At 38.5% G+C, this 18,677-nt stretch overlaps 1 protein-coding gene across 1 annotated transcript; it reads left to right on the top strand.

The window, feature by feature from the left end:
* The first annotated feature begins 373 nt into the window (after positions 1–373).
* On the top strand, positions 374–2,361 carry nog2 (noggin 2). The gene is given in 1 exon segment (NM_130992.2): positions 374–2,361. A coding segment is annotated over 1 exon segment (639 nt). The 5' UTR covers positions 374–1,053; the 3' UTR covers positions 1,693–2,361.
* Positions 2,362–18,677: the final 16,316 nt, after the last annotated feature.

Below are 18,677 nucleotides of genomic sequence, written 5' to 3'. Positions count from 1 at the left end.
TTGTGGTGAGGTGTGTGTATGTGTGCTGTAGGTCGGGAGGGGGGTCTCATTGTGTGTGTGTGTGTGTGTGTGTGTGTGTGTGTGTGTGTGTGTGTGTGTGTGTGTGTGTGTGTGTGTGTGTGTGTGTGTGTGTGTGTGTGTGTGTGTGTGTGTTCTGCTGTCAGTCAGACTGAGGGTTCTTGGTGAGCTGGCCCCGCGCGCGCGCGCACACACACTCTCACTCACTCACTCACTCACTCACTCACGCGCGCGTTCTTGGAGCTGACGGGGGGAGGGAAGGGGAGGGGATATTTAACTTGGGAAAGAGAGGAGTTCTCCTTCAGACGCGCTCATTCCCTTCTGTCCCAGATCAGGACCAGGCGAGATTTTCGGACGGATTTGTGACACGGCCGGGGATTTGAAAGCACCGCAGCCGCGTCTGGAGAACATGCAGCAGATATTCTTGGGGACGCTTGACTTGTAGAGGAGCTGACAGGAGCCTGATATTAAACCGGACTGACAGCGAACATGTTCTAGGCGCTTCTGAAGTTCCGATTGCGCGCGGAGTTCAGCAGGATCTGCCCGCGCTGTGGAGAGACTGAGCGGCTCACGTCCCGGGTCAGCAGCGCCGGTTCGGCGGGACGCGCTGGAGCCTCATTGCTCAGCAGAGTGAGAAAGAGAAAGAGAGAGAGCGTAAAAATAACATTGGCTAAGACGCGCTCCATTCCACGGGCGCGCTGACATTTCAAACGCCAGTTTGGGTGGCACCCGGCAACATAAACCCGAGCAGGCTGTAGAAACGGTGCCATCCCATCCGGACTGGTTACCATGGCAACCCGGCGCTAAAAGAAAATCTGATTATTAAATCTGAGGATACGCTTCTGACCCCTTTGCACGCCTCACCTGAGCGAGTATCCCTGAATAAAAGAAAAAGAAAAGCAGCTCATGTCCCATGTCATACCCGGCCACGCGGCCGTCTATTAAAAGATCTCGCTCGTGCTGTCGCTCGGACTATTTATGCACGTGGGCGCAGTGAGGGCCAACTCCACTCCGTAGACAGACAGAAGACGAGTCATGGGCAGCATCACCCGCGCGCTGCCGCTGCTGCTCCTGCTGCTCCTGTGCGCGCACGGCACCGCATCCCAGCACCACCTGCGCCTCAGGCCCTTGCCCAGCGAAGGTCTACCCGTCCCAGACCTCATCGAGAACCCCGACCCGGAGCACGACCCACGCGAGCAGGACCTCTCGGAGAAGACCCTGCTCAAAAAGCTGGGCAGCAACTTCGACGCCAACTTCATGTCCATCCACCTGCCCGCGCAGCTGAACGCCAGCGCGCCGCCGGAGCTGCCGCGCCTCCCCATGCCCGCGGAGCTCAAGAAGCTGGACCTCACGGAGACGCCGTACGGCAGGCGCGTCAAGGTGGGCAAGAAGGCGCGGCGGAAGTTCCTGCAGTGGCTGTGGATGTACACGCACTGCCCGGTGCTTTACACCTGGAAGGACCTGGGCTTGCGCTTCTGGCCGCGCTACATCAAGGAGGGGAACTGCTTCAGCGAGCGCTCGTGCTCCTTTCCCGAAGGCATGTCCTGCAAACCGGTCAAGGCTGTGACCAAGACCTTCCTGCGGTGGTACTGCCAGGGCTTCATGCGGCAGAAATACTGCACGTGGATACAGGTGCAGTATCCCATCATCTCCCAGTGCAAGTGCTCGTGCTGAGCTGCGCGTGCGCGAGAGGGTTTATCCAATATGAATGATTGCACTGTTTACCCACGGACAGAGGGATGTGTGGCGCCACATAGCGATTCTATTTTTTTATATATATATATATATAGCTTTTTAATTCAAGATATATGACATATATGTACATATTTAAGTCGAAGAAAGAAGAATGCAGCTATTTTTGTTAAAGGATCAGGACCATATTCTCACGAGGAGCACTTCAGCTCGTGGTTATTTTTATGAAGTTATTGGGAAGACGAAAGAGAGAACTTCACTTTCCTCCTGTCGAACTCTATTTATAGAGACTGAAGAACACTGCGGGGATGCCTAGACGTTTTGTACAAATATTAATATCAATTATTGTTGAAAAAAAGAGGCTGGGCTGAAAGTTATACAGTGGAGTCGGCTTTTATTTTTTTTCTTTTGGAAATCATATAGTATTTTAGTAAAAAGACACACATGTGTACGGTTTATTTATTGTTTTAACGGTTGTGAGTATAGATAAAGAGAATAGAATATACCAGAAATTCTACTTGAAAAGTTCTAAAGATGAATTTAAGAGAATATTAATATTATTAATAATAATAATAATAAACATGTCAGTGTAAAATGCCATGGTTTTAGCAATAAAATCTATTAAACGTGGACTGAGTGTGAAGGATCTGAGAAATGCCTGTGTTCTGATCTTGTTTTTCCCCGCAGTACTGACTGATGCATATGTTGCATAAGCGTATGCTAAATAGGTGGTGTTTCTGAATGACATCCAGTGCTCCAATAACCCTCTTTAGGTGTGGAAATACTCCACAGGGGCCGCTTGGAAACGTCTGTTCTTCGCCGTGCGTAAAAGCGCGCCGATGTTAACACAGCTCTAAAATATGATGCAGCCATTTTCAAACACGGTCATTGGTGAAATAGAGCAGGGAGAGCCAGCAGCTCCTGGCGTACTGCTTCTGGAAAGGGAAAAGGGAAGGGGGGTGGGAGAAAAAAAAGTCTGAGAGACAGAAATCTGAGCCCGATTCTTGTCCAAAAGTCTCGGCGTGAGAAACACTGCAACCCTCTACAATGACTGTGAACTGATGCTGACGGTACCAGACTGTTAATTAGTCAGCAAACACGCTGTCTGCGAGTTCAAGAGATGCGAGACTCGTAAAAACGCAGCACACACACACACACACACACACACACACACACACTCGCCGTCTTCCAGAGACTCACGTGCACGCTCGCAGTGAATCACGCCTGTCATTTAAGCGAGTGAAAGTGCATGTGTGCGCGCGCGTTATTGCTGCGGTTATTGTGACAGACACACTGCTGGTGCTGTGTTTTGGCGCTGGGTGGGGGCAGTTGTCAGCTCTGTTTCTTGATGATGTCTAGAGCTTTTTGGAGGAGGCTGAGAGTGTGTACGAGTGCGCGAGTGTATGTGTGTGTGTGTGTGACGCGCCGGCGCCACTCGGCCGCGCACTCTGGCGAGCGCAGAATAGATTGAACAGTAACCCTTTCAGCCTGTGTGTGTGAAAGCCAATCCCCGACAAACTAGCCCTCAAAACACACAGCCGTCAGACTGGCGGAGCACTTCAGCCTTCTGTGAGGAGGAGGAGGAGGAGGAGGAGGGGGGGTGTATTCATCATTAAAAATATGACCCAAGCTGGAGTGAATCAGGGAGTTCTTTGAGACCAAAGTTAAACACAATGTTTTCTGTCCTTGGCAGAGGCCAGTGAGATACAGAATGCAGCGAATGCTCCAATTTGCAGTGTGCATGGAGACTGTGCTGCGAAAACAAAAGCAAAACAACTCACTTAATGGGATGAATTACAGCTATATGAGGGGGGACCCGTGTAAAAGTTGAACAGTTGATCTTATACGTGTCTAACAGTGTTTTTGGTTTGATTTGTTCTGCTTTTTGTGTTGAGTGTGTGTGTGCAATATAATGACATGGGAATTACATGGAGATGGTGAAATATGAGGACATTGCTCATGTTCCCATTATTCAAAATGCTTAAAAATCACATAGAATGATTTGTTTTTATCTTTAAACCCCCTGTTAGGTGTAGAGTAATTTAAATTATATGGAAAGCTATGGAATGTCCCCACAACTCATAAAGACAAACCCGTGTGTGTATGTGTGTGTGGGAGATGTTTCCATTAGTCTTGTGGGTGACATTCACACTGCGCTTTGGGACCACCAACAGTTGCCTTAACTCATGATGTCTCTCTCTCTGTCTGTCTGCGTGTGTGTGTGACTTAAAGTATATGCATGTGTGTGAGTCCCAAAATCTGCTTCCGTTTAATAGTTGCTTGTGAGTCCAAATGCTATTCTTCTTCATTATTTGATTTAATAAATAAGTCATGCGGATGGGGCTGTTGTATGAGCCAGATGATGTTTACGCTGGTCTTTCTTTCCACATCCGTCCAGGAGAGGGGGTGCGACGGTAAGAAATGGGAAGCTCACGCATCAACTAGGGCAGTGGTTCTCAAAGTAGGGGTCGGGACCCCCCGAGGGGTCGCGGGACAATGAAGGGAGGGTCCCCTGGTGACTTCCAAAAATCTATTTATTTTTATTAAACCATAATAATTACCATTTTAATCCATAACCTACTAAAAAAATTGTTGTTTACAGTTACTATATACTACTGTATATAGTTACTATAGTCGCTTATAGTTACTAGTTCTATTGGATTGCGACCCCTCAGGTAATTACATTATATTAAAGACTCAGCAATAGCGTCAGATGCAGCAGATTGATTTTATAATACCAGGTTAAACTTTCTGGCACATTTACAGCACTGACATACATTAAAAAAATATAACAAAGAATAGACTTGGGTTTATTGGTGTGTGTGCGCCCCATTGCATGCAAGGTTTCTGTATTTATAACCACCTCAGAGGATATTGGGGGTCGCAAGTTACTGGCATTGTTATTTTGGGGGTCGCGAGCTGAAAAGTTTGGAAATCCCTGAACTAGGGTGAGAGTTGGATGTTACGTTCCTATTGAATTATCCTATTGCTAATCAGAAATAAATGTTACAGTCTAAATAAATGCAGGGTTGTTTTAACTCAGTGTTGGTCAAATATGGAAAATCCTAACACATAAACACATAAATGACACTTTTTTTTTTTAAATCCAATGATTTATTTTGATCATTTTCGACCCAAAGTTGGGTTAAAACAACCCAACATATTTAGAGTATTATGCCATTTCTCATGATATCACATCACAGAAGGAAAAAGTTCAAATTAAAAGTAATATATTATAACCGTGGACTACTTTTTTATTAACCCATTTAATCCGAAGTTTTTAGTTGCCATTTTCCTTTTCTAAGTAATTTTCTACATGTTTACCATGTTTAACTTCTCAATGACATGCAAGCAAACAACCAAATAAAAGATTTTGGGGGAAAAAAAGAAAAATTAATTTAATTCCTGTCACATGAGTACTTCAACTACCTCTAATTCTAGGATACAGAATGGAGGCAAACCCTCCCAAATAAAGGCAATTTTCTTATTCATTCATTTTCTTGTCGGCTTAGTCCCTTTATTAATCTGGGGTCGCCACAGCGGAATGAACCGCCAACTTATCCAGCAAGTTTTTACTCAGGGGATGCCCTTCCAGCCGCAACCCATCTCTGGGAAACATCCACACACACACACTCATACACTACGGCCAATTTAGTTTATTCAATTCACCTGTACCGCATGTCTTTGGACTGTGGGGGAAACCGGAGCACCCGGAGGAAACCCACGCAAAGGCAGGGAGAACATGCAAACTCCACAAAGAAACAGCAACTGAGCCGAGGTTCAAACCAGCGACCCAGCGACCTTCTTGCTGTGAGGCGACAGCACTACCTACTGCGCCACTGCCTCACCTGCAATTTTCTTATTAATAAAAATAATATTTAGTTACAATTATATATCAACCTAATCATGAAGGTCTCTAGATTTATCCGAACAAAACAAATTGTTCAAGAGATCTGTAGTTTTGTGTAAAGTTGGTCAAATGTTCAAGCTGCAAATATAGTTGCTGGTGGGCGAATACCTTGTAAGTACATAAATAATGGCGAATTCAAGAGTTCACACTTAGCTGATGATTGATTATGAAGCTTGTTTGGCATGCTTTCCTGGGAGAGAGCCCTGAGCTCATAAGATCCTCGAGCCCGGGGCTCCCTCCTGTTTGCAAGGCGAGACGGGAGTTTGAGCTCAGGTAGATCTTGAGAACTTGCCTGCTGTAGAAGCTAATGAACAGATAGTGATTGCTCTTAAGAGATAACTACATACTAGTAGCATGTCTTTGGTGCTGATTTGGATTAGTTAATTAACTTAAGTTGCATGTTTTTGGATGGTGGGAGGAAACCGGGGAACTCGAAGGAAACCCACGTGAGCACGGGGAGAACATGTAAACTCTGCACAGAAACGTCAGCTGGCTTGGTAAGGACTAGAACCAGAGACGTTCTTGCTGTGAGGCAACCACTGGGCCACCGTGCCACCCATCTAGGAGGAGAAGTAGGGGTTATATTAAACTTTGGGTATTTACGATGGGTTAGGAATCGTCTGATTGGTGAATTCCAAATTGAATAATAAGCGGCCGGCTGCAAGCAATCATAAGCACATGATCCTCTCCAAATTAGTTTATAAATAAACTTCACTTAAGGAATAATGTGTTAACAAGTTAATAAATCAAGGTTATTGGCCTTGTTTAATGTTTTTTTTTAGTTTATTAATTTTTTTCCTCCATAAAACCCCATTTAAAAAAAAACTTTAACTAACATCTTTACTTTAAAGTAGACTTTTGTATGCACAATTTAATACACAGCAAAACCATCAGAGTAAAATGAACTCCTACTGGTCCCTTTCCCATAAAGATTTAAAATAACACAGAGAAAAATGAACTCCTGCTGTTAAAAAGCAGAATCACTGAGGAGAAATATAAAACTACAACCAAATTCAGTCCCGACCTTAAGCCCTGTTGTCCACACAGACATGGGTATCGCCTAAATCTCTGCTTTTTCTACATGGTTTTCTGTTCATCCACACACAAACAAAATATCAAGTCACTGAAACCCAAAATATTGCAATAATTATAATTATTATCTTTTTTCATGTCTCTTTTTGACACACAGTAGTCTGTTGGGGAAACTAGTGTGTGTTTCATCACAGTAAAACAAATGCATTAGTTCTTTGTGTTTTCATATTCATGAAACTATATGATAGATCATTTTCGGGGAGTTCATATCAATTGGTTTTTAAACACAATAAATGTGTTTATTAATGAATCTGTTGAAAGCAGTTGTTTTGAGAAAGACTGCCGAATGTTCTCCTCCTATTCATTTTTTACATTGAACGGTGCTTACAACATTTTTACCCATCAAAAAATAAAAAAACCTGGAAAAAATAAATGCAAAACATGTTCATATAGGACACGATTAACAAGGATATATGCATACAATTTTTTTTTTTTACAAATTTGGGCACAAATGAGTTAAAAAAGTAACTAGATGTGTTACTTTTGCATGACATTTTTAGTCTGGCCTGGGTTGCTTGTTTGCAATATTTAAAAAAACTTATATATATATAAGTATATATATATATATATATATTTTTTTTTTAAATGTACAGCATTTTACTGCAGAAGTGAAATGTGAAGTGAATGAAGCTCGGGCGGCCACGTGAAATCAGTCTATAGTGTTTTTAAAAGTACCGATTGACCCGACCACCCCCTTCCCTAAACCCAACTGACTGTTTTAAAAAGCAATCCAGAAAAAGAAAAGCCCTCTTCTGATTTTTACCACGTTTTCAGATTTTACCACATACAACATCTCACCCCGTTATTTACTTGTTTATTTTATATTTTGGCCTCTGTTTTTGTCTTACCAGCATTCTGGAACCTTCTTTACTGGACTTAAACCACGTCATCATGGTCAACTCCTCACTGCGTCTCAAGTACATTGACATACATGATGATCTACTGCAAACTGGTAACAGTGGTAAAGCCGTCCACACGGAGGTAAGCCGTCAGCTGAAAAGCGTGAAAAGAAACAGCGTCATACCACCCAGTAGTGTTCGTTTTCAAGATGAAATGCATCCATACGTTCCTCTGACTTCATAATTCCAACCCAAGCTCATTCTGAAAACGTAGGACGTTTCTGGAGACTATGATTTACGTGGTCGGAGGTACGTATGGCTGCATTTCGTTTTTTCAAGCGGTGTGACGCCGCTCCTCTTCGCGCTCGCCGGCTAGGCTGATGGCTCACCTCCTCCGACCTCCCGGGACGTATTTCGCAGTCTCCAGAAACGTCCGCCGGCTACGTTTCCAGAATGAGCCTGGGTTGCATAACAAGCGATCTCCAGAAATGTATAGGGCTACGTTTTCAGAACTTTTATATGTTTTATTTTAAAGGTAAATGAGGTTATACAGGGGGATGTTAATTGCAGAGCTCCTCTATTTAAAAAATAAAAAAAAAACCTGCAAGTTTTAAAAAGACATCAAGCTTCAGGCAGGTCAGAAAAAGTAAAGCAAAACTAACGCAAAACTAACGTATCGCATTACTTACCATAAAAAGTAACTAAATAACACAACTAGTTACTCTTTTTGGGAGTCACTCAATATTGTAATGCATTACATTCTAACATAAGTTCCCCCAACACACACACACACACACACACACACAAAAAAAAAACATTAAACCAGTGTCCTGACTCTCTGTGGTTGTTAAAAATCCCAGGATGTCCTTCTAAAAAGAGGAAGGATTTAACCCCGGCTTCCTGGCCAAATTTGTCCCCTGGCCTCTGTCCATCATGGCCTCCTAACATCTCCGTCTCATAATTGACTTCATCACTCTCCTCTCCACCAATCAGCTGGTGTGTGGTCCGGTGCAATATGGCTGCCGTCTTGTCATCTAGGTGGATGGTGCACGATGGAGGTGGATGTGGAGATTCCCCCCCAAAATGTGTAAAAAACGCTTTGAGTGTCCAGAAAAGCGCTATATAAAGGTATGAAATTACTATTACTATTATTATTATTATTATTACAGACATCCCAAGTCTCCCAGAAGTTCTGGGAGTCTCCCACAAATGCATAGAGACTCCCGGTGAAATTGGGCTAATTGGATCCGCCAGGACTCTTGTTTTAATAGTATAGTTTGTAGCACCTGATTAAAAATATATAATTATATAAATGCAGCGAAATCTCGTTTAAATTTATTACATTTAGTATATTTTATCTTACATCTTATATTTTTTAGTATTATGTCTATTGTTGGTTTTCTTTATGTGTGACTTATTACATTTAGTATACTTTATCCTGCCTCTTATATTTTAGTATTATGTCTATTGTTTGTTTTTCTCTCTTTTTATGTTGCTGCTGGTCTCTGTGAGTTACCAAACAAATTTCGTTGTACAACTACAATGACAATAAAAGTTCTTTACTTATGTGATTTAAAAGAGCGTTATAATGACATAAAACTATTTTAAATTATGTTGGCATGGAGCATAACTTTTATTTTAGATTTATATGTAATATCTAATGTTACATATAAATACATAAAAACATAAAAAAGACATCATGAAATGTTTACAAACGTTTTCAATTATGTGTGTCTTTAACTTGTAGTAACCGATAATAATGTTACTGTCGAATGATACGAATGAACGAATGATAATATCCCAAAAGTCTCTCTTCCAGTCCATACCTCACACAGACCTGCCACCAACACGACCTTTTCCCAATTTTTATTATTATTATAACAATCATTATTTTTTTTATATTTATATTTATTTATATATTTTTTGGAGTCAGGTAATTGATTCTCTGAGTAATTAAATGACTTTTCAGACATAACAGTAATTAAAGTAATATAAATACACATTTAATTATGTAAATAGTGGTTAATTTGTGTATTTGGTTATTTTGTGTACAGTGTATTTGGATGATTTCTGAAGGGTCACATCACATCGACAAGTACAGTAATTATGCTGAACATTCAGCTTTGAAGCACATGCATGAAATATTACAATTATATTCTCAAATATTACAAAACAGGCTATTTTTAGGTCAAGTAAATGCAGCTTTGTTGAGCAGAGGAGACCTTTCAAAAACTAAAGCTTACTGAATAGTGTCCGCACATGAAAATTAGTGATAAATGTCTGCATATTACTGTTTTATCCTGCCAAATATGATCACCATACATTCTGAAGCTGTCTAATTGTTATCTTTAGCTACGTGTATGCTCATGCACCCTGTGGAAATACGTCTGAAATAGGCGTGCAGGTTAAAGCTATTCCAGCTGGTTTAATACAACTAATTAATAATCACCTTTATTATGGATGCGTTAAAAAGATACTCCCAGAATTAAAAATTTACGGTGTTGACATACTTTCTCCACCATAAAATAATAAAAAAATTGGACAATTCTTTCAATCTAAACACAAAATATCCCCTAGAGGGAAATATTATTGAAATGAAAAAAAAATTAATATTAATTGGAAAGCTATACCTGGTCAATGCCCTTTAAATTTAGCCTTTTAAATAAGGTTAAAGAAGTACACTTTAAAATACTTCACAAAATTTACCCTTGCAAAGCAACTATCTAAATTCATGGATATTGAGAATACTTGCACATTTTGTAATATACATGAGGAAGACATCTCATCTTTTCAATAACGGTGATGCTTCTTTAGTGTTGGAATGATGTTAGTGACCTGTTATTTGGGCAAAGAACTTTCGAGTATGTTGTTAACTTCTACATTTTACAAGGTAAGTGTTTTATGCATAAACAGAAATTTTCGAAATGTATAACAAAATGCAATATGTTTTTATTAGAAATGGAAAATTTGAAAAAGTCTCTAATGCAAATTAAAAACAAAGAGAATGATTTCATGTTAGATTTCATGAAGGAATTGTTCTCTAGTACTGATCCCCCACTGTATAGTCAATGATTGTATCCGAAGTTATTATTTTTGTTTATATGTATAGAAGTATTTTGTAATACTATTTTATTTTTATTATTATTATTATTTTTTATTGTGTATTTTTATTCTTCTTTTATGTTTTTGCTTCATAATCATTTCTGGTTGTAGTTGTTGTAACTATAGTAATGTTTTGGATATAGCATATATCTGAATTGTTGTATTATTACTTTATGTAATGTTTCAAAGCTATAATAAAATAAATAAATAATAAAAAAAACTCTGAAATTGGCGTACAGTGGGATTTTTGCGTTTTAAAACAAGTGTTCCTCATTTCTGGAAATCACCTTTGAGTAATTGTTGCTTCCTTTATTCATCCTGCAGGAGTCTCTCCGCTTTTTTTCTAACTTGTTTTTAGTTTCTGCAGACGTCCACGGCTCATCATCGAGCTCTGACTCAAACATCCCATCAATGGACAAAATGCTGAATCTGCTCTGCATTCCTCGAGTTTGCTGGTTGTCGTGGTGACCGTCAGTTTCCCTTCAGCATCACTGGTAGGAGACTTGCTGTTTTCTGTCTGCGTCATAATGTCGGTTTGTGTTTACTTGTCATTTAAGTAGCTGTTAGAATGTTAACAAGGCTGCCTTTAATGCACTTGGGCTATACATAGATCATGTTCTGGTTGTGAAGAAAACATTGAACAGATCGCACTGCCTCCTACTGACTAACACGTGCAATATAAGATGCATAATCATTAGGTGTCATGTTGGCAGTGGTGGAAAGAGTACTGAAAATCATATTTAAGTAAAAGTACTTGCCTAAAAATGTAGTGCAAGTAGAGTAAGATAATCTGTTGTGAATATTACTCGATATATAAGTAAAAGTAGCCCTTTCAAGAGTACTGAGCAGTGAGTAGGGGAGTTTAAGGTATTTGCTCAGGGTTAATCATGGCATGCTTCTGAGGTTTTCATTACAGTGTGGTCAGATGTCTTCCTGCCAATTATTGAAAAAGTTCGAGAAACACAGGAGAAATAATTTTTGCAGCATAAAAGTATTTTTCATTATAGTCAATTTTTTTATTTAAAAAAATATCTGTGAAAGTATGAATGTGAAATCTTATATTGTTGTGATGACTGTCTTCTAGGCTAAAAGATGAAACCATTTTGAAGGATGTAAGAAACACAGTGACTGCTAGCCAGTTTTGAGGAAAACACGACACAGCGGGCTATGCCGAGCTAGTGTTTTTCCCATACTGATTAACTTCCGGTGACCTGTCATTGTGTACTTTTTCCATTTGATACGGTTCCTTTTACAGCATCGATGTTGCAATGTCATTAAAATACATTCAGTTAAACAGACTTTGGCATTCATTTAGTTGCTCAAGCGTAAAACGAGACAAAAAGCCGTTTTCTCGCACGCGCCCGTCAGAATCGGCAGGCTATAGGGCAGAAGCTCCATTGAATATACGGGGTCAAATAAATGCTCATATTATAAACACATGGCGGGTGAAAATGTACTTTAATGCAGTGCTTCTTGTACAATCCAAGACCCACTTTATATCAGATATCACTCAGCTAGTGCAGATCGGTGATTTTTTAAATAAATCAGCCCTTAAACGCGCCAGTTTTTGCAATGGCATATAGTTCGCCGGAAGCGCAAATTAAAAGTCCTATTAGCATGCTTAGGCATATACCCAAGCCACACACTGTTGGACACCAATTAAACAAAAAAAAAAAAAAAATTCATGTTGAGTGTAATGTTGAGAACTTTTTTAATTAAAATTATTTTTAATAGAATTTTTTTTGATAGACAAAAATATTTTATTGCTATTACTACAAATAAAGGCATTGTATAATAATGGATAATAATCCAAATAAATCCAAATGTGTTTATCCAATGAATAAATAAACATACTGTGCCATGTAGAATAAAAAATAAATTGAGCTAGGTACAGAGAAAATATAGCTACTATTTAAAGTACTGGATTTAAATTAATTGTGTGTTATCTGCCTTTAAATGCATGTGTTACAACTAACCCTCTGTCTGTTACAACTTGCCCCGCAGGTGGGGTATATAGTAACATTTTTACTCCTGGCACTTTTGGCAACACTGCACAGAAACCATAGGTCCGGCGATCATACTTTCAGTGCTCATTTGTAGGAGAGACTTGTGTTTTGTTGGTAAAAAACAAATGTTTTGTCTAACCCTAATACATTGTTTATTATTTGACCAAAACTAAAAAGTGTTACTTTGTGCCCCGCTCTCCCCTAGTTAGTATTACACTGTAAAAAGCTGATGTGTTTACGTCATTTGTGAATGTGTGCAAACGTAACATTCTGTAGTGCATTTAGTTATTGCCCAGCAGGCCAGCAACTAGGCATGGGACGATAACCGTTTTCAAGGTATACCGTGGTTTGGAAAAGTCAAGGTTTTAAAACCGTCAACATTTTCTGCTATATCGTTCCTTAAGTTATGTGTATGATTTTTTATTTACATATTTTAGGACAGCAGTATCTTTAGCAGAAAAGATCTTCAAAGATGTCTTTTAAACAGTAAAGAAATCTGTGTTTTTGAAACAAATGAAGACAGCAGAAGTCAATGATTCATTTAAGTTATTTAGCCTGACATGTTTACTGTTTCAAAATATTTGAAATGTTTCCCAAATTAAAACATGTTGCGTACAAAAAGGGAAAAGGTTTTGTTTTTTACACAGACATTTAAAAAGAATACATTTTAGAATATATATAACGTGAAACCGTGATATTTATGCAAGGTTATCACACCGTCAGAATCTTATACAGGCCAATGCCTACACACAACATCATAAGATGTTAATATTAGGTTAGATTTAGGTCGTGATGTCAGGTGAGCAAAATTCAATGTCTATCCAGCGTCTAATGACAACGTTATTTTAATGCCCAATACATTCATTCTTCATTCATTCATTTTCTTGTCGGCTTAGTCCCTTTATTAATCTGGGGTCGCCACAGCGGAATGAACCGCCAACTTATCCAGCAAGTTTTTATGCCCTTCCAGCCACAACCCATCTCTGGGAAACATCCACACACACATTCAAACACACTTATACATTACGGACAATTTAGCCCACCCAATTCACCTGTACCGCATGTCTTTGGACTGTGGGGGAAACCGGAGCACCCGGAGGAAACCCACGCGAACGCAGGGAGAACATGCAAACTCCACACAGAAACGCCAACTGAGCCGAGGCTCGAACCAGCAACCCAGCGACCTTCTTGCTGCGAGGCGACAGCACTACCTACTGCGCCACTACTTCACCCTTAATGTCCAATAATGATGTCAAATGACATTGATACTTGGTTGATTTTAGGTTGTGTTGGAAAGTGACCATTTTAAATCAACGTCATATTGTCGTCAAATACTGGCCTTTATTCGTCAGGTATGGCAAACAAAATCCAACTTCTTATAGATGTCATTGTAGTAACGTCAACACAACATCAAGCTGTAACATCATTAGACGTTGACATTTGGTTGATTTCAGGTTGGAAGTTGGACACTGATGTTGGATTCTGATATAAACCTGATTTTCATTTCCAAATAAAATGCAATGTTCCCATGAGGTTGGGATACAACATCGATCTGACATCATGTTGACGTCTTGTCTTGACTTGCTTGACTGTTTAAGGGAATTTCGGTCGTCATACACTCTCATAAATAAAGTTACTTGAGCTGTCACTAGGGTGGTACATTTTCAAAAGGTAGACATTTGTACTTAAAGCATATAGACTATTAGACTATTAGTCCATATAGACTATTTTGAGGGATGTAAACAAAAACAATGGTCCCAATGCATTTCCTGTTTTGCATTTTTAATTTTTATAGCTTCTAAGAATCCAAAAAGAGCCTGTAGGGATAGTTTACAGTTTAACCCAAAGAATGACCAGTCTGGTAGATGAAGAAGAGCCGGAGTCAGAGATTTAAATAAATAAATCAAGTTTACTGAAGATAGTTTGCAGTTTCATTCGCAGAAGGCAGCCTCAACACTCGCAATGAGTTCCTAGGCCGCTCTGCTTACAATCACCAATCAATAACAATTATACTCTCACATAACGTCAGTAACTGCGTCATACATATAGGTGTTCTAACCTGATTGGTTAAAACAGGGGTTCCCAAACTTTTTAGCTCGCGACCCTCAAAATAACAATGCCAGTAACTTGCGACCCCCAATATCCTCTGAGGTGGTTATAAATACAGAAACCTTGCATGCAATGGGGCGCACACACACCAATAAACCCAAGTCTATTCTTTGTTATATTTTTTAATGTATGTCAGTGCTGTAAATGTGCCAGAAAGTTTAACCTGGTATTATAAAATCAATCTGCTGCATCTGACGCTATTGCTGAGTCTTTAATATAATGTAATTACCTGAGGGGTCGCAATCCAATAGAACTAGTAACTATAAGCTACTATAGTAACTATATACAGTAGTATATAGTAACTGTAAACGACAATTTTTTAGTAGGTTATGGATTAAAATGGTAATTATTATGGTTTAATAAAAATAAATAGATTTTTGGAAATTACCAGGGGACCCCCCTTCATTGTCCCGCGACCCCTCGGGGGGTCCCGACCCCCACTTTGAGAACCACTGGGTTAAAACACAGATAAACTAGGAACATTTCTACGTGGGGTTCGTGCCGTCTTTATCGAAACTGGTTAAAAACTGGTATCATCTACATTCAGGCAGTTATATTCTTACTACACAAAGTCTATCTTGAATAAACAGTAGAATCACTTTAAAAGATTTAACCGTAAAAATAGCAAAATCAATTTAGACATTTTAGACAATATTAACTCCTAGAAATAACAATAGGAACAGTTGTTTCCAGTCCTCAGCCCTCAGTTCCACTCAAGGTCTCCATGACCTCTGACCTAGTTTGCTGGCTCCTGAAAATAGGTATTGAGACAGGCAAATGCACTGAACATTCTTATATTAAGCAATGTGTTCACTTATTCATTAATTAAAATCAATTCACAGTTAAATACTGAGAAACAGGATGATGAAAAGGATAAACATTGGTCCATGATGAGATGGACTGGAAAACAGAAATCCGAATCCTTCAAGCCACATATTGATAAATAATGCTATGATAGCTGTTTAGCTATTGATTGAATTGCCTCTTGTTACAGTTATGAAATGGTTTGATAACAAGCAGGGCCAATGGCATCATCACATTGAAGTGGTCTATTGGTACCTTAAAAGTATATATTAGTACCTAAAAATGTTAAAAGGAACACTTTTTAGTTACTAACATGTACCCTCGAGGTATTAATATAGACCTTTTAGGTACAAATCTGTAGCTTTTTAAAAGGTACCACCCTAGTGACCGCTCGAGTACCTTTATTTTTGAGCGTAAACATCCATCATCTTCTCATCAGTGATATGCATCTAAACAGTACCTGGGTCATTGCGTGTGATGATTTTGGACATCTTTAGACACTTTTAATGGTTTCAAACAGTTTCCTGCAATTATAAGTTGCCCATGTCGTTCATTATGAGGCGATTTACCTTCTATGCCACAGGTGTCAAACTCAGTTCCAAAAGGGCCGCAGCTCTGCACAGTTTAGTTCCAACCCTAATTAAACACACCTGATCAAACTAATTGAGTCCTTCAGGCTTGTTTGAAACCTACAGGTAAGTGTGTTGGAGCAGGGTTGGAACTAAACTGTGCAGGGCTTCGGCCCTCCAGGAATTGAGTTTGACACCTCTGTTCTATGCAATTTGATTGGACAGGAATCACAGGACTGATTTTTCTAACCCCCATAGACAAGAAAAATAAAGTAATGACTGCAGGTTGAAGGAAAGTAGTGGAGTAAACGTACCAATTCTGCTCTAAAAATGTACTCAAGGGAAAGTAAAAGTACACATTTATAAAACTACTTAGTGAATTACAGTTCCTGAGTAAAACTACTCAGTTATTTGAGTATTTGTAATTTGTTACTTTACACCACTGCATATTGGAGTTAAATATGGAAACACGTTATGAAGAAGAAATACTTTTTAAATCATATAAAACATTAACATACACCTGGATTTATTTAAAATAGTAACGCGATAATGAAAGGTTATGATCTCTGTGTTGATGTGTAAGTGTGCGGAACAGACAGCAGGGGGCGCGCTGGACTCGTCTATTTCTTTCACGCTGTTTGCGCTGCAATCAAGGAATAATATGACATACTGTATAATATGGACACGTATATTAAATTATAACTGATATATATATATGAACATATACGATCAAACCTGAAACTATTTATCCCCTAGCTTAAAATTTTGACTTAAAGATCTCAAAAGATAATAAGATGTACGAGGCAGCATCATTAATTGTATTAGTAATTTATATCCATATCTGCTTTATTTACATTGGAAGAGTGTGTAAATAATTTGTTAAATAAATAAATAATAAATAAAATATTAAATAAATTAATATTAAATAAATAAATCTGTTTTATTTACGTTGGAAGAGTCAGGTGTGTAAATAATTTCGGGCGTGACTGTAAATGTTCAAATAGATTAGCTATAATTTAATATATATGTTCAGATATGTCAGATTGATTGAGTTATGTCATGATATGTAATTATAAGGCTTGTTAAATGTCTCTCTTTTTCTCCCAAATTCATACATTTTCCTTTGGCTCAGTACCTTTATTCATCAGGGGTCGCCACAGTGGAATGAACCGCCAACTTATCCAGCATATTTTTTTATACAGTGGATGCCCTTCCAGCTGCGACTCAACAATGGAAAACACCCATACACACTCATTCACACACATATATACACACACACACACACATAAACACACACACACACAAACTCCACACAGAAATGCCAACTGACCCAGCCGGGACTCAAACCATCGACTTTCTGCCCATTACATAAACAATATAATAGTATTATGTATAGTGTTTAGTATATAGTATTATTATGTAATATAATTATTACATAATTACATAATATTATACATAATTATGTAATACACAAATACATACATATACAGTACATGCATAAAAACGATTAGAACTTTAATAAATATATACACAAATAAGAAAAAGACTAATATGGTTATTAAAAAAATGTTTTTATAAGTAAAAACGATAATATAATAATAATAATAATAAGCTAATAGTAATAAATTGCAAATTATATATATATATATATATATATATATATATATATATATATATATATATATATATATATATATATATATATATATTATAAAAAAATGTAATACAACAAATACAGTGCTCAGCATAAATGAGCTTAAAGAATTTTTTTTTAATTTTATAAATAATTGCATCCATTTCTCAATAAAAATATCCAATATTTTTATTAAACAGTTCATTGAAATATCCATTAAAATAAGAGTTTGGTCACCTAACATATTTAGCAGGAAAGATAGTACATTTAAATTTGAACGAGTCATTGCATCAAAGAGATTACAAACTAAAACATGTAATATAGTTAAATGTTTCTTTTGATTATTTTCCTGTTTAGTACAATTTACTTTAATACTCCCAAATATATCAGTTTGGGTGTACAAATTATTTTGTTAGATTAGTCCTGACAATGATCCTGACTAATCTTGCACACTCACCAGCCACTTTATACCTTACTAGCACAGGGTTGGACCCCCTTTTGCTTTCAGAACTGCTTTAATCCTTCATGGCGTAGATTCAACAAGGTACTGGAAATATTCCTTAGAGATTTCGCTGCATATTGACATGATAGCATCACGCAGTTGCGGCTGCACATCCATGATGCCAATCTCCACATTCAACCACATCCTAAAGCTGCTCTATTGGATTGAGCTCTGGTGACTGTGGAGGCCATTTGAGTACAGTGAACTCATCGTCATGTTCAAGAAACCAGTCTGAGATGATTCACTCTTTATGACATGGTGCGTTATCCTGCTGGAGGTAGCCATCAGAAGATGTGTACACTGTGGTCATAAAGGGATGGATATGGTCAGCAACAATACTCAGGCTGTGGCGTTGACACAATGCTCAATTGATACTAAAGCAGGCAACGTTTTTCCAATCT

The sequence above is a fragment of the Danio rerio genome, chromosome 24 (assembly GCF_052040795.2).
Source record: "Danio rerio strain M-AB ecotype USA chromosome 24, GRCz13ab, whole genome shotgun sequence".
In the NCBI taxonomy this organism is placed as follows: Eukaryota; Metazoa; Chordata; class Actinopteri; order Cypriniformes; family Danionidae; genus Danio; species Danio rerio.
This window is presented reverse-complemented; position numbering and strand designations above follow the sequence as displayed.